The sequence below is a fragment of the Haematobia irritans genome, chromosome 2 (genome assembly GCF_050003625.1).
Source record: "Haematobia irritans isolate KBUSLIRL chromosome 2, ASM5000362v1, whole genome shotgun sequence".
NCBI lineage: Eukaryota > Metazoa > Arthropoda > Insecta > Diptera > Muscidae > Haematobia > Haematobia irritans.
Window position 1 is genome coordinate 148,159,118 of NC_134398.1, and position 15,762 is coordinate 148,174,879.

The 15,762-nt window shown below is 32.7% G+C and overlaps 1 protein-coding gene across 1 annotated transcript in view; it reads left to right on the top strand.

Moving 5' to 3' along the window:
* Nos (Nitric oxide synthase) overlaps positions 1-15,762 on the top strand; it is a 441,191-nt gene that overhangs the window by 253,137 nt on the left and 172,292 nt on the right. The window contains exon 10 of the mRNA XM_075296574.1: positions 4,794-5,003. Coding sequence (XP_075152689.1) covers positions 4,794-5,003 — 210 coding nt within the window. The remainder of the gene's footprint in view (positions 1-4,793; positions 5,004-15,762) is intronic.

Genomic DNA, 15,762 nt, shown 5'->3' on the forward strand with positions numbered 1-15,762 from the left:
AAATTTACTGAAGTATACCCGAACTATGCAATCCACCTTGTATAGAAAGAGCCATGGGATCCATCCAGATTTCGACCAAACACCAAAAAGTCCTTCATCGGTGGATTATTCCCTTACAGTAATGCTAGTAACATTACTGACTTTCTTATCAATGGGTAACCATTGATAAGAGAGAAGTTCAACTCTTGTGGTATAACAATGGGCTGAATTGTAATATAGAAGTACAATCGAAAAAAGTTTACTTGTATCCAAAGATTTTGATCTTCCTATAAGGATTTTGGTATTGATTCCGAGCCAAAGATACAGCTTAAAGACATTCAATTTTTTTGGTCCTAGAATTAAATCTAAATAGGTCCTTTAGTAGGTTTCCAATATAACATAGTAAAACGCACGTCTTCACTGTTCGGTTACATTTTTATTTTCCTTATTACAGACTTATAGCTAACTGCTCTACGATGATTTATGTTCCTTTATAGTTTAGCTTAGAAAACGAAAAATATTGATGTACCTCGTACTAAATCCTTGAGTAAAAGTGAGAGACCCTATGGTCTTTAAATACGGTAAACGGGAGACTGTATATGCTTAAAACTAGTTATATATGTTTAGTTAGAGTAAATATATATACGTACAGTAAATAATATAAATATAAATATATTTTCCTAAAATATATAAACCGAAGACAAAATTTTCTATAGAGGTACAATTTTGACAAAATATTCTATAGAAATAAAATTTTGATAAAATTTTCTATAGAAATAAAATTTTGATAACATTTTCTATAGAAATACAATATTGACAAAATTTTCTATTAAAATGAAATTTTGACAAAATTTTCTATAGAAATAAAAATTTCTATAAAATAAAAATTTTGCCAACATTTTATAGAGAAATAAAATTTTGACAAAATTTTCTATAAAGTTAAAATTTTGACAAAATATTCCACAGAGACAAAAGTTTGATAAAATTTTCTATAGCGATGACATTTTGGCAACATTTTCTAGAGAAATAAAACTTTGACAACATTTTCTAGAAATAAAATTTTAACAAAGTTTTCTACAGAAATCTAATTTTGACAAAATTTTCTATAGAAATACAATTTCGACAAAATTTTCTATTTAGATATAATGTTGACAAAATTTTCTATAGAGCTAAAAGTTTGATAAAATTGTCTATAGAGATGACATTTTTGAAGAAATTTTCTATAGAGATAAAATTGTGACCAAAATTTCTATAAAAATAAAATTTTGGCAGCATCTTTTAGAGATATAAACTTTTGACAGAATTTTATATAGAAATAAAATTTTGACAAGTACAATTTCGACAAAATTTTCTATAGAGATAAAATTTTGACAAGTACAATTTCGACAAAATTTTCTATAGAGATAAAATTTTGACAAAGTTTTCTATAGAGATAAAAGTTTGACAAAATTTTCTATAGAGATAAAAGTTTGATAAAATTTTCTATAAAAATAAAATTTTGGCAACATTTTTTTGAGAAATAAAATTTTGACAAAATTTTCTATAGAAATAAATATTTTACAAAATTTTCTATAAAGTGAAAATTTTTACAAAATGTTCTATAGAAATACAATTTCGATAATCTTTTCTAGAGAGATGAAATTTTGACAAAATTTTCCATAGAGGCAAAAGTTTGATAAAATTTTCTATAGAGATGACATTTTGGAAACATTTTCTTGAGAAATAAAATTTTGACCAAATTTTCTATAAAAATAAAATTTTGGCAAAATTTTATATAGAAATAAAATTTTGACAAAATTTTCTATAGAAATCAAATTTTGACGAAATTTTCTATAGAAATACAGTTTCGACAAAATTTTCTATAGGGATAAAATTTTGACAAAATTTGCTATAGAAATAAAATTTTGACCAAATTTTCTATAAAAATAAAATTTTGGCAACATTTTTAGAGAAATAAACTTTTGACAAAATTTTCTATAAAGTTCAAATTATTACAAAATTTTCTATAGAAATACAGTTTCGATAATCTTTTCTATAGAGATGAAATTTTGACAAAATTTTCCATAGAGACAAACGTTTTATAAAATTTTCTATAGAGATGAAATGTTGGCAACATTTTCCTGAGAAATAAAATTTTGACCAAATTTTCTAAAAAAATAAAATTTTGGTAAAATTTTCTAAAGAAATAAAATTTTAACAAAATTTTCTATAGAAATCAAATTTTCTATAGCGATAAAATTTTAACAAAATTTGCTATAGAAATAAAATTTTGAGAACATTTTCTATAAAAATAAAATTTTGGCATCATTTTTTAGAGAAATAAACGTTTGACAGAATTTTATATAGAAATAAAATTTTAACAAAATTTTCTATACAAGTACAATTTTGACAAAATTTTCGATAGAGATAAAATTTTGACAAAATTTTCTATAAAGATAAAGTTTTGACAAAATGTTCTATAGAAATAAAATTTTGACAAAATTTGCTATAGAAATAAAATGTTGACAAGTTTCTATAAAAATAAAATTTTGGCAACGTTTTTTAGAGAAATAAACTTTTGACAGAATTTTATATAGAAGTAAAATTTTAACAAAATTTTCTGTACAAGTACAATTTTGACAAAATATTCTATAGAGATAAAATTTTCACAAAATTTTCTATAGAGATACAATTTTGAAAAAAAAATAGTTTGTGTTTTTTATTGTTGGTTTGTACTTCAGTCATATTTGTTGTTTTTATCTTAGCTTTAAAACCATTGGGTTGACTAAACTACAAGAGTAGCTTAACCAACAAAGGAAAAGTATGCATGTCAAATTTATTTGGGCAAAGCCTTATAGACTGCAAGAGGGTTGGATGGACAGCTGTTTCGGAATTACCACATTCCTCATCAGCATCCTCTACTTGTAGCAAAACTATCAACCAATTATCAGAATAAATTCGGGTAATTCACTAAACCCAAAGTGAACTACACTTGAACCTACCAAAAAAAAGGTTTTTGTGTACACATATTTGCAAGCATATCTCTTTTCCTTTGCCAAAATCAAATTATCGATTTGAGTGCAGTTGGCTGGGTTTGTTTTTAAGCGTGCTTCGTCTATCTTAAAAATTTTCTATTGAAATACAATTTTGACAAAATTTTCTATAGAGATAACATTTTGACAAAATTTGCTATAGAAACAAAATTTTGACCAAATTTTCTATAAAAATAAAATTTTGGCAACATTTTTTAGAGAAATAAACTTTTGACAAAATTTTCTATAAACTTCAAAGTTTTACAAAATGTTCTATAGAAGTACAATTTCGATAATCGGTTCTATAGAGATGAAATTTTGACAAAATTTTCCATAGAGACAAAAGTTTTATAAAATTTTCTATAAAAATAAAATTTGGCAAAATTTTCCATAGAAATAAAATTTTGACAAAAATTTCTATAAAAATCAAATTTTCTATAGAGAAAAAATTTGCAAAATTTTCTATAGAAATAAAATTTTGACAAAATTTTCTATTAAAATAAAATTTTGGCAACATTTTTTTGGGAAATAAACTTTTGACAGAATTTTATAGAGATAAAATTTAGACAAAATTGTCGATAGAGATAAAATTTTGACAAAATTTTCTATAGATATAAAATTTGGACAAAATTTTCTATAGAAATAAACTTTTCTATAGAGAAAAAATTTTGACAAAAGTTACTATAGAGAAAAACTTTTGACAAAATTTTCTATAGAGATAAAATTTTGACAAAATTTTCTATAGAGATAAAATTTTGACAAAATTTACTATAGAGATACGATTTTGACACAATTTTCTATAGAGATAAAATTTTGACAATTTTTCTATAGAGATAAAATTTTGACAAAATTTACTATAGAGATACGATTTTGACACAATTTTTTATAGAGATACAATTTTGACAAAATTTTCTATAGAGAAAAAATTTTGACAAAATTTTGTATAGGGATAAAATTTTGACAAATTTTCTATAGAGATAAAATTTGTGCAGATTTTCTATAGAGATAAAATTTTGATAAAATTTTTTATAGATATAAAATTTTGACAAAATCTTCTATAGATATAAAATTTTGACAAAAAAATAAAGAGAAAAAATTTGGCAAAATTTTCTATAGAAATAAAATTTTGACGAAAAAAATATTTTTCGTGTGTTAGGACATTTTCGTGTGCGAGTACAAGTTTTCTTTTCGCAAGTGTGCTTGAGCGTGAGTCCTACCATAGAATATCGTGCGTGAGTAAGAGTTTCCGTCGAGAGTATATCCGATTAGCTTAAATCGTCTTCGATGTTTTCAAGAAAATTTTAAATGTAATGGATGGTGGTGGGTATTTAACATTTTTGTCTTCATTTTGTTCTTAGTCAAGGGGTGGTAATACCGAAATATTGCCCCAAAATCTATTCAAAGGCTATACTACCAAATACCAAAACACCAGTGCAAGGAAATATTTGTATGTTTTATGGAGGAGTTTTAACAAATTTTAAAAACTCCAATTTTTATTGCCGCCCCTTGCTCTAGCAGAAAATCGAAATATCGAAGATGACACCATTTCACTTTAGTACTATACTGCCATAGCTTTGCTACCTAATACCACCGAACATCGACTTAAATACTAGGCTTTCAAATAAATACCCCATTACATTTACATAAGCTATGGAAACATTTTCATTTGTAATCTTCTAACAATAATCTACTCCCCTACCATAACCTAGCTAACCACCATTTATTCCACAAAAAAAAAGAATCTTTATTCTCCATGTTGGCTAAACGATTGTCAACGACTTTGTTTTTTGTTTTGTTTTACAGAAATGGTTGCCCCGCCGATTGGATATGGATTGTACCACCAATGTCAGGATCTATAACGCCTGTCTTTCATCAGGAAATGTCATTGTATTATTTGAAGCCTTCATTTGAATACCAAGATCCAGCATGGCGTACCCACATCTGGAAGAAAGGACGTGGTGAAGGCAAAAGCAAGAAACCACGACGCAAATTTAATTTTAAACAAATTGCCAGGTAAGTTTCACCCCCCCCCCCCCACGCATTTATTGGTGTGTCAAGCGTATGCGAATAATGATGTTGATGATGATGGGAATGGAGGTTGAAGGTGTGAGGGTGGAAGACAAAGATGTTGTTATTGCTTCCTTCACTAAATGCTGGATAATTGGTTTGGGTTTTGTTTCCCAAGGAAATCAACTTTATATGGTAAAGGAGTCATTAGTAAATGGTGCAAATATCGTTAGAGATGGAGTTAGAATTATGGGATTTGCAGACCTCGCGGATATTAAGAAGTCTCAATACAACGAAGAATTCTCATAGTGACATTAAAATAACTGACATGAGAATTTGAACTGGTTTTATGGAAATTATAAAATGACTATGAATAGAAAAATACACGCAGAGATGAAACATGGTTGTTGTAATCATACCGAAGAATATATTATTGTATAAAGCAGGGCTATGGAGTCGGAGTCTGAAGATTTGGCTGGTGTCGGTGCTTCGATATCTATTCTAATTTCTGTTCTATTTAATGGTCTATGATATCAAACTTCGAATACAAAAATAAAATTATGCTATAATAAACTAGAACTATTTTTAAAAAAATATTTGAATTTTAAGTTTTTGTTTTTGTTTTCATCGAAAATTTTATTAAATTGTATTAAATGGATGGTGTAAAAGAACGAATGGTCTGGGTTTAGTCAAGTTAAATATTTTTTTTTGTAGGTATTGGTGTTGGCAGTTGAACTAAAACCAAAACAAAAACCTAAATTTGAGCAAATTAAAATGTTGAAACATTTTTAAAGATTTGGGATTTTTTAACCTCAAACCTCATAAAATTAACATAGAACAAGTAAGGAAAGTCTAAAGTAGGCTGGGGCCGACTATATTATACCCTGCACCACTTTGCAGATCCACATTTCCGATACCATATCATATTTGTTCCAAATACATACATTTAAATCTGACTCGATCTGGACAAAATTTGTTAGATGCCCTGGCGTGGAGCACAGTGTTAGTAAAAACAAGTAAGGAAAGTCTAAAGTAGGGCGGGGCCGACTATATTATACCCTGCACCACTTTGTAGATCTAAATTTTCGATACCATATCACATCCGTCAAATGTGTTGGGGGCTATATATAAAGGTTTGTCCCAAATACATACATTTAAATATCACTCGATCTGGAAGAATTTGATAGACTTCTACAAAATCTATAGACTCAAAATTTAAGTCGGATAATGCACTAGGGTGGAACACAATGTTAGTAAAAAAATATGGGAAACGTTTAAATCTGAAGCAATTTTAAGGAAACTTCGAAAAAGTTTATTTATGATTTATCGCTCGATATATATGCACTAGAAGTTTAGGAAAATTAGAGTCATTTTTACAACTTTTCGACTAAGCAGTGGCGATTTTACAAGGAAAATGTTGGTATTTTGACCATTTTTGTCGAAATCAGAAAAACATATATATGGGAGCTATATCTAAATCTGAACCGATGTCAACCAAATTTGGCAGGCATAGCTACAATGCTAAGTCTCTTCCCTGTGCAAAATTTCAACTAAATCGGAGTTAAAAATTGGCCTCTGTGGTCATATGAGTGTAAATCGGGCGAAAGCTATATATGGGAGATATATCTAAATCTGAACCGATTTAAACCAAATTTAACACGCATAGCTATAATGCTAATTCTACTCCCTGTGCAAAATTTCAACTAAATCGGAGCAAAAAATTGTCCTCTGTGGGCAAATGAGTGTAAATCGGATGAAAGATATATGAGAGCTATATCTAAATCTGAACAGATTTCAATCAAATTTAGCACACTTGACGAAACTACTTATTATACTCCTTGTGCAAAATTTCCACCAAATAAGGGTAAAACTCTATCTTCTGTGGCCATATAAGTCCATATCCGGCGAAAGATATTTATGGTAGCTATACCTGAAGCCGATTGGTCTAAAATTGCAACCTAAGTTAGGTTAGATGGCAGCCCGATGTATCAGGCTCACTTAGACTATTCAATCCATTGTGATACCACATTGGTGAACTTCTCTATTATTACTGAGTGCTGCCCGATTCTATGTTAAGTACAATGACAAGGGACCTGCTTTTTATAGTCGATTCCGAACGGCGTTCCACATTACAGTGAAATCACTTAGAGAAGCTTTGAAACCCTCAGAAATGTCACCAGCATTACTGAGGTGGGATACTCCACCACTGAAAAACTTTTTGGTGTTCGGTCGAAGCAGGAATCGAACCCACGACCTTGTGTATGCAAGGCGGGCATGGTAACCATTGCACCACGCTTGCAACCTAGACATTAATTACAACAAGTATATACGGCCGTAAGTTCCGCCAGGCCGAATCTTATGTACCCTCCACCATGAATTGCGTAGAAACTTCTACGAAAGACTGTCATCCACAATCGAATACTTGGGTTGTGGTATCTTAAAATTTCTTAACATCGTTTTCTAAATTGTGGTATATATTAGACACAACAGTTATGTATAGTTAAGTCTACAAATAATTACGAATCGATATGGACTTTTTGCACGGTACGTAGAGAGCCAGAATTGAAATATGGGGGTCGCTTATATGGGGGCTATATACAATTATGAACTTGATATGGACCAATTTTTGTGTGATTGGAAATCGATTTATCTGAGGGCCATATATAACTATAGACCGACATGGACCTAGTTAGGCATGGTTGTTAACGACCATATACAAGCACAATGTACCAAATTTCAACTCACTCGGATGAAATTTGCTCCTCCAAAAGGCTCCAAAACCAAATCTCGGGATCGGTTTATATGGGGCTATATATGATTATGGACTGATATGGACCACTTTTGGCATGGTTATTAAATATCATATACGATCACCACGTACACCGAAAGAATTCTCTTCGTTAATTTTAAGAAGAATTCTTCATTAACTATTCTTCGTGAATTCTTCATTAAAATAACGAAATTTTCATTCAATTTCGTAAATTTTACGAAGAATATTTTACGAATATACGAAACTTCTACGCAATATTCTACATTAACTTTTCTTCGTAAAAAGTTCGTACTTTTAGCGAAACTTTCTTCAAATTTCATGAATTTTGTGAAGAAGTTTTTACGAATATTTTACGAAACATTCTGCGTTGAAATGTCTTCATAAAAAGTACGAAACATTTTCTTAGAAATAACGAAGAAGTTTCATTGAAGTTGTAAAATTTCCGTTCGCGGCATTAAATTGTCTTTTATAATGTGCTTGAGTGTATTCCTTTATTCTATTTTTTATGCAAGTCTATGGTACTTCTCATTTGGGTGATAGCGCGCTATGAATAAAAGTGAAGCAATAAAACGAAAAATTATTCAAAAACTTAAGATGTAAAGTAGTGATGTCATTTTTCACACTTGTAACTATAACCAAATGCACTTTCGACTATAATTTTTTTTTCTAAAAGTTCAAACATTTTTGAAAAAAAAGTACGAAAGTTTTTCATAAAAAGTTCGAAAATTTTTCATAAAAACTACGAAAATTTTTCATAAAAAGTACGAAACATTTTCATAAAAAGAGCGAAATTGTTTCATAAAAAGTACGAAGATTTTTCATAAAAATTACGAAGATTCTTCATAAAAAGTACGAATTTTTTTCGTACAAACTACGAAAATTTTGAAAGTACGAAATATTTCGTACTTTTAATGAAAACTTTCTTTGGTTGTAAAACAATGACAAATTTCGTACTTTTAACGAAATTTTTCGTTCTTTTTACGAAGAAAATTCTTTCGGTGTACTAAATTTCAAGCAGATCGAATGAAATTTGCTTCTCCAAAAGGCACCGGAGGTCAAATCTGGGGATCGGTTTATATGGGAGCTATATATAATTATGGGCTGATAGGAACCAATTCCTGCATGGTTGTTGGATACCATATACTAACATCACGTTCCAAATTTCAACCGAATGGGAAGAATTTTGCTCTTCCAAGGGGCTCTGGAGGTCAAATCTGGGGATTGGTTTTTATGGGGCCTACATATAATTATAGACCGATTTCGACCAATTTTTGCATGGGAGTTTGAGGCCATATATTAACACCACGTACCAAATTTCAACAGAATCAGATGAATTTTGGTCTTCCAAGAGGCTCCGGAGGTCAAATCTGGTGATCGGTTTATATGGGGGTTATATATAATTATGGACCGATGTGGACCAATTTTTGCATTGTTGTTAGAGACCATATACTAACACCAAGTACCAAATTTCAGCCGGATCGGATGAAATTTGCTTCTCTTAGAGGCCTCGCAAGCCAAATCGGAGGATCGGTCTATATGGGGGCTATATATAATTATGGACCGAAGTGGACCAATTGCATGGTTGTTAGAGACCATATACTAACACCATGTACCAAATTTCGGCCGGATCGGATGAAATTTGCTTCTCTTAGAGGCCTCGCAAGCCAAATCGGGGGATCGGTTTATATGGGGGCTATATATAATTATGGAACTATGTGGACCAATTTTTGCAACCAAATTTGGCATGCATAGCTACAATGCTAAATCTACTCCCTGTGCAAAATTTCAACCAAACTCAGCCGAAAATCTGGCTTCTGCGGCCATATAAGTCCATATCGGACGAAATATATATATGGGAGCTATATCTAAATCTGAACCGATTTCAATCAAATTTTGCACACTTGACTATACGAGTAAGTGTTATGTTTGTACAAAATTTCAAGCAAATCGGTATAAAACTCTGGCTGCTGGGTTTATATTAGTGCATATCGGGCGAAAGATATATATGGGAGCTATATCTAAATCTGAACCGATTTCTTCCAAAATCAATATGGTTCTATTCTGACCCAAATTAGGAACATGTGCCAAATTTGAGGGCGATTGGACTTAAATTGCGACCTATACTTTGATCACAATAAATGTGTTCACAGACAGACAGACGGACGGACGGACAGACGGACATGGTTATATCGACTCAGGGACCCACCCTGAGCATTATTACCAAAGAAACCATGTGTCTATCTCGTCTCCTTCTGGGTGTTACAAACATATGCACTAACTTATAATACCCTGTTCCACAGTGTGGCGCAGGGTATAAATATGGTAAACATTTAAATCTGAAGTAATTTTTAGCCAACTTCACAAAAGTGTATTTAGGATTTATATTTTGCCCATTTTTGTCGAAATCAGAAAAACATATATATGGGAGCTATATCTAAATCTGAACCGATTTCAACCAAATTTGGCATGCATAGTTACAATGTTAATTCTACCCCCAGTGCAAAATTTCGGATTAAATCGGATTAAAAATTTGACCTCTGTGGTCATATGAGTGTAAATCAGATGAAAGATATATGAGAGCTATATCTAAATCTGAACAGATTTCAATCAAATTTAGCACACTTGACAAAACTACTTATTATACTCCTTGTGCAAAATTTCAACCAAATCCGGGTAAAACTCTGGCTTCTGCGGCCATATAAGTCCATATCCAGCGAAAGATATTTATGGTAGCTATACCTGAAGCCGATTGGTCTAAAATTGCAACCTAAGTTAGGTTAGATGGCAGACCGATGTATCAGGCTCACTTAGACTATTCAATCCATTGTGATACCACATTGGTGAACTTCTCTATTATCACTGAGTGCTGCCCGATTCTATGTTAAATACAATGACAAGGGACCTGCTTTTTATAGTCGATTCCGAACGGCGTTCCACATCACAGTGAAACCACTTAGAGAAGCTTTGAAACCCTCAGAAATGTCACCAGCATTACTGAAAAACTTTTTGGTGTTCGGTCGAAGCAGGAATCGAACCCACGTGTATGCAAGGCGGGCATGGTAACCATTGCACCACGCTTGCAACCTAGACATTAATTACCAAAATGTGCTCTCAGGCAGACTGATGCAGGGTATAAATATTAACGGTTGCAGTGGGCATGTCAGATCGATCTGAAAATTTCTATGAGTCCTTCTGACGTTACCATACGGGAAATGGAACAACCACAGGACCGGTACAGGACTAGTACCTGGGGTGTATGGACCAGTCCTAGTTCTGCTCAAAATGAATGGAAAGGACCGGTCACTTTAACATGGGTTTGTCATTGACGGGGTAAATTTACACTTTAGGACACGTCTTGGACTAATTCCAAAGGACACGTCCTGGGAAAATATAGCAGGAGCACCCCATAGACAGGTTCTCAGGAACCACTCTCGGATAAAGTCTTCGAAATCTGTTTCATTTTGGGCATCCAAATCGCATTCGAACTTTTGAAAACTTTTGAAATATGTCGAACAATAGGTTATTCTGATAATTTTATGTCACTAAATGTGTAGATCCAATAATATTTTAATATCAAGCGAGTCCGGAAATCAATAAATTACGACTATTGAAAAATTGCAACTAACTGGAGCACCGGTACCAGTTCTGTGATAGGTACGTCAGTGGCAATTTGCACCAATTTCTCGTAGGGTATATACAGCATGTGTTCTCATTTTGAAACTTATAAGAGCATTTTTGTAATGTTTGCCTCTTAAATCGGTCATTTGCCCCATTGTGCATTGCTTAATTTTTTATACCCTTTGCCACTACTGTGGTACAGGGTATAATAAGTTTGTGCATTTGTATGTAACGCCGAGAAGGGATAGTCATAGACCCATCTTTTAGTATACCGATCGGCTTACAATTAAATTCTGAGTCGATTTAGCGATGCCCGTCTGTCTGTTGATGTATTTTTGTGTGCAAAGTCCAGCTCGCAGTTTAAGTTCGGTAGTCCTAAAATTGGACATAGGGTCCTTTTTTCGGCTCAAAGACTCTACTGATTTTGGAAAAATCGGTAAAGATTTAGATATAGCTGCTATATATATATATATTTATAACCGATCTGGTCATAAATGACGTTTTTTGCGACCGATCTTCTTTCAATTTCGTATAATTGAATATTTTGTGAGTCTCGTAAATTTTGCAGAATATCAGTGAAATCGGTTCCGATTCAGATATAGCTCTCATATATAGCTATCGCCCGATTTACACTCCTATGGCCCCAGAGGTCAATATTTTGTTCCGATTGACGTGAAATTTTGCGCAGGGATTAGAATTAACATTACAAATATTTGGTTGAAATCGGTTCAGATTTAGATATAGCTCCCATATATAGCTTTCGCCCGATTTACACTCCTATGGCCCCAGAGGCCAAAGTTTTACACCGAGTTACGTAAAATTTTTCATAAGGAGTAGAACTAACGTTATAAATATGCATACCGAATTTAGTTAAAATCGGTTCAGATATAGCTCTCATGTATATCTGTTGTCCGCTTTGCAGTCATATGACCAGCGTAGATCAAAATCTATGGTAAATCATTCCTATTTACTTATAATCGTGCACAGGGAGTGGAAATAACATTTTTACTATGCATGCCAAATTTAGTTGAAATTGGTTCAGATTTTGATAGAGCTACCATATATATCTTTCGTCCGATACGCACTTATACTTGAGGTTTTGTACACAGAGTAGGACAAACATTCTTGATACACATGCCAAATTTAGTCAAAATCCACCATAGAATGGTGACGGGGGTATAATAGTTTGTCATTCCGTTTATAACACATCGAAATATCGCTTTCAGACTATATAAAGTATATATATATTCTTGATCAGGGAGAAATTCTAAGACGATATAACCATCAGAGATGGTCTGTATCAAACTTTTTTAGGTTTGCGACTGTCGCAAAGTTGTAAACGTAAACGTCACATACGCGTCGTAAATGTAGAAAAAGTAACAAAAGTCGCAAACTGAAAATACTTTAGTCGCGTCAGCTAGGCAGCGAATTCGATAATATCCAAGACGATGGTATGTGCGAAGAAGTTTCAATTCTTAGGAATGTTCACAATTTTCGGTTTTAGTCCCCACATTTTCCCTATTGCCTTTTGTACGAGTACAGGGTAACCGTGAATTTTCTCGTCCTTTCTTAGCTTTAAGTTCAGTTTCCTGTCCAATATAACCCCAAGGTATTTTGCACACTCACCAACGGGAATTTCGATACCACCTGAGAAAATAGGCTTGACCATGGGAAAACTTTCACAAATTTCTGCAGAAACTCACAGCGAATGCTGTCAAACTAAATTAAAAAATGTTCAGGATTTCTTCTATTCAAAATTTGGTTTTCAACAGTAGGTTTACGACTTTTGCGACATACGTATTATACCGTCGCAAATGTATGTCGCAAAAGTCACAGTTTGTGACAGGCCAACCCTGATAACCATGTCCGTCTGTCCGTCTGCTTGTCTGTCTGTTGTAATCACGCTACAGTCTTCAATAATGGAGCAATCGTGCTGAAATTTTGAACAAACTCGTCTTTTGTCTGCAGGCTGGTCAAGTTCGAAGATGGGCTATATTGGTCCAGGTTTTGATATAGTCCCCATATAAACTGATTTGGGGTCTTGGGCTTATATAAAACGTAGTTTTTATCCAATTTGCCTGAAATTTGAAATCTGGAGGTATTGTATGACCATAAAGAGGTGTGCCAAAGATGGTGAGTACCGGTCAATGTTTTGGTATAGCCCCCATATAGACCGATCTCCCGATTGTACTTCTTGGGCTTATAGAAACCGTATTTTTCATCCAATTTTCCTGAAATCGAAAATCTAGAGGTATTTTCGGACCATAAAGAGGTGTGCCGAAAATTGTGAGTAACGGCCCATGTTTTGATATAGCCCCCATATAGACCGATCTCCCGATTTTATTTCTTGGGCTTATAGAAACCGTAGTTTTTATCCAATTTGCCTGAAATTGGAAATCTAGATGTATTTTAGGACCATAAGGCGGTATGCCGAAAATGGTGAGTATCGGTTCATATTTTGGTATAGCCCCCATATAGACCGATTTTACTTCTTGGGCTTCTAGAATCCGAAGTTTTTATCCTATTTGCCTGAAATTGGGAATCTAGAGATATTTTCGGACCATAAAGAGGTGTGCCGAAAACGGTGAGTATCGGTCCATATTTTAGTATAGCCACCATAAGAACGATCTCCCGATTTAACTCCTTGGGTTTCTAGAAACCGTAGTTTTTATCCGATGTGCCGGAAATTGTAAATATTCTGGTATTTTAGGCTCACAAAAACGTGTATCGGATTAGTTTTTTATCGGTTTGGTAATGCCTCCATATATACCGATTTCACTTCTTGAGGGTATAGAAGGCGCACTGATCATGAAAATAGCTTGAAACTCAATGTAAATTTTCTAGATTTTACTTCTCGGGTGAAAATCTACAGACTTAAGATTTCAAATCAAGACGTTATTTTATAATTTACAAGAGATATTAATGATTCCTGTAAAACTCAAACAAAAATGGTTCTTATAAATCCAGAATCTGATATAATCTAAAATCTTGAAATTTATCTTGGGGAAGTGTACTAGTTGATCTGATCTGCTTGGGAGAATATCTGTCATCAAATCCCCCTGAAATTTCAAAGGAAACCCTAATATTTGATTCATGGTGGTGGGTATTTAAGATTCGGCCCGGCCGAACTTACTGCTGTATATACTTGTTTTTACTAACATTGTGGTCCGTCCCGTTAACTTATTTAAATTTTGAGTCTAGACATTTTGTGAAAGTTTAAAAAATTTTGTCCACATCGGTTCATATTTAAATATTTGTATATGGGAATATAAACCTTCATATAGCTCCTAACAAATTTGAAGGTGTTAAGATGGTATCAAAAATGTTTGTGGTGAAGGATATAATATAGTCGGCCACGCCCGACTTTAGATTTTCCTTACTTGTTAAGTTTAGATTTCTTGTGGTAGTGAAAGGGTTAATCCTTATCATCCTCGATTCCATAGAATAGGGTTAGCCAGGTAAACTGATTTCAATTATTCAAAAAAGTAGACGTGATTAGCATTCGAGGAAGAATTAACTCTTGAGCATGAGCGTCATTTTGCTTTCGCCGAAATTTTATTCGCGCACATTTGGAATCACCGTCTTCGCTCACTCATATGAATTTGTTTATAATAGTAATATCAGGACGAGGGCTTTTCAACTCATATTTTATCAAACAATATTCAAATAATTTTTCTTTTCACCATGTATATGATAAAAAGGAATAAAAACCCGTCAGTATGTGACATGCTACAAAAAACCACTGTTTCAATTAAGGTCTATGAGTATGTCAGTTTACTTTAAATTTAAAATGGAAAATTCTAAGCAAATACCAATCAACCAAAGTCATGGCTATGTAATTTATAAAAACAACCTCTGTGGTAAATACCATCACATAAACGCACACACACACGCACATAACCAAACTCAAGTGCACACCTATATTTAACAATTCATTTACATATGTTATGCTTTTGTTCGTTTATTTTGTCTTCGCAATGTTGACTATGTCTTTGGTATTTCTTAGTGTTATGTGCATATGTAAACCGTAATATTGGAATCCTTCCAGATATGGTAGTTACACTTATAGGAATTTCTACAGCACACATACATATGTAGCACCTCCTTTAATAGGAAGTGAATGTGTACATGTTCATGTATTACTCATTTGCTTGCTGAATATTACCTTGATTGTTTTAGTTGGTAAGTTTCTTGATCTACTTTTTCTTGGTTTTGTTCTTTGGTGGCTTTTGTATCACATCTTTGTGATAATGCCACAAGAACACAAAAAGGATTATCCTTTAAGTGGATTATTGGGATATGAATACAGGTTTGTTTATACATGCTGTTGGTTGTTTTCTTGATTTTACTATGTCATATGATTTAAAATGTTTCGAT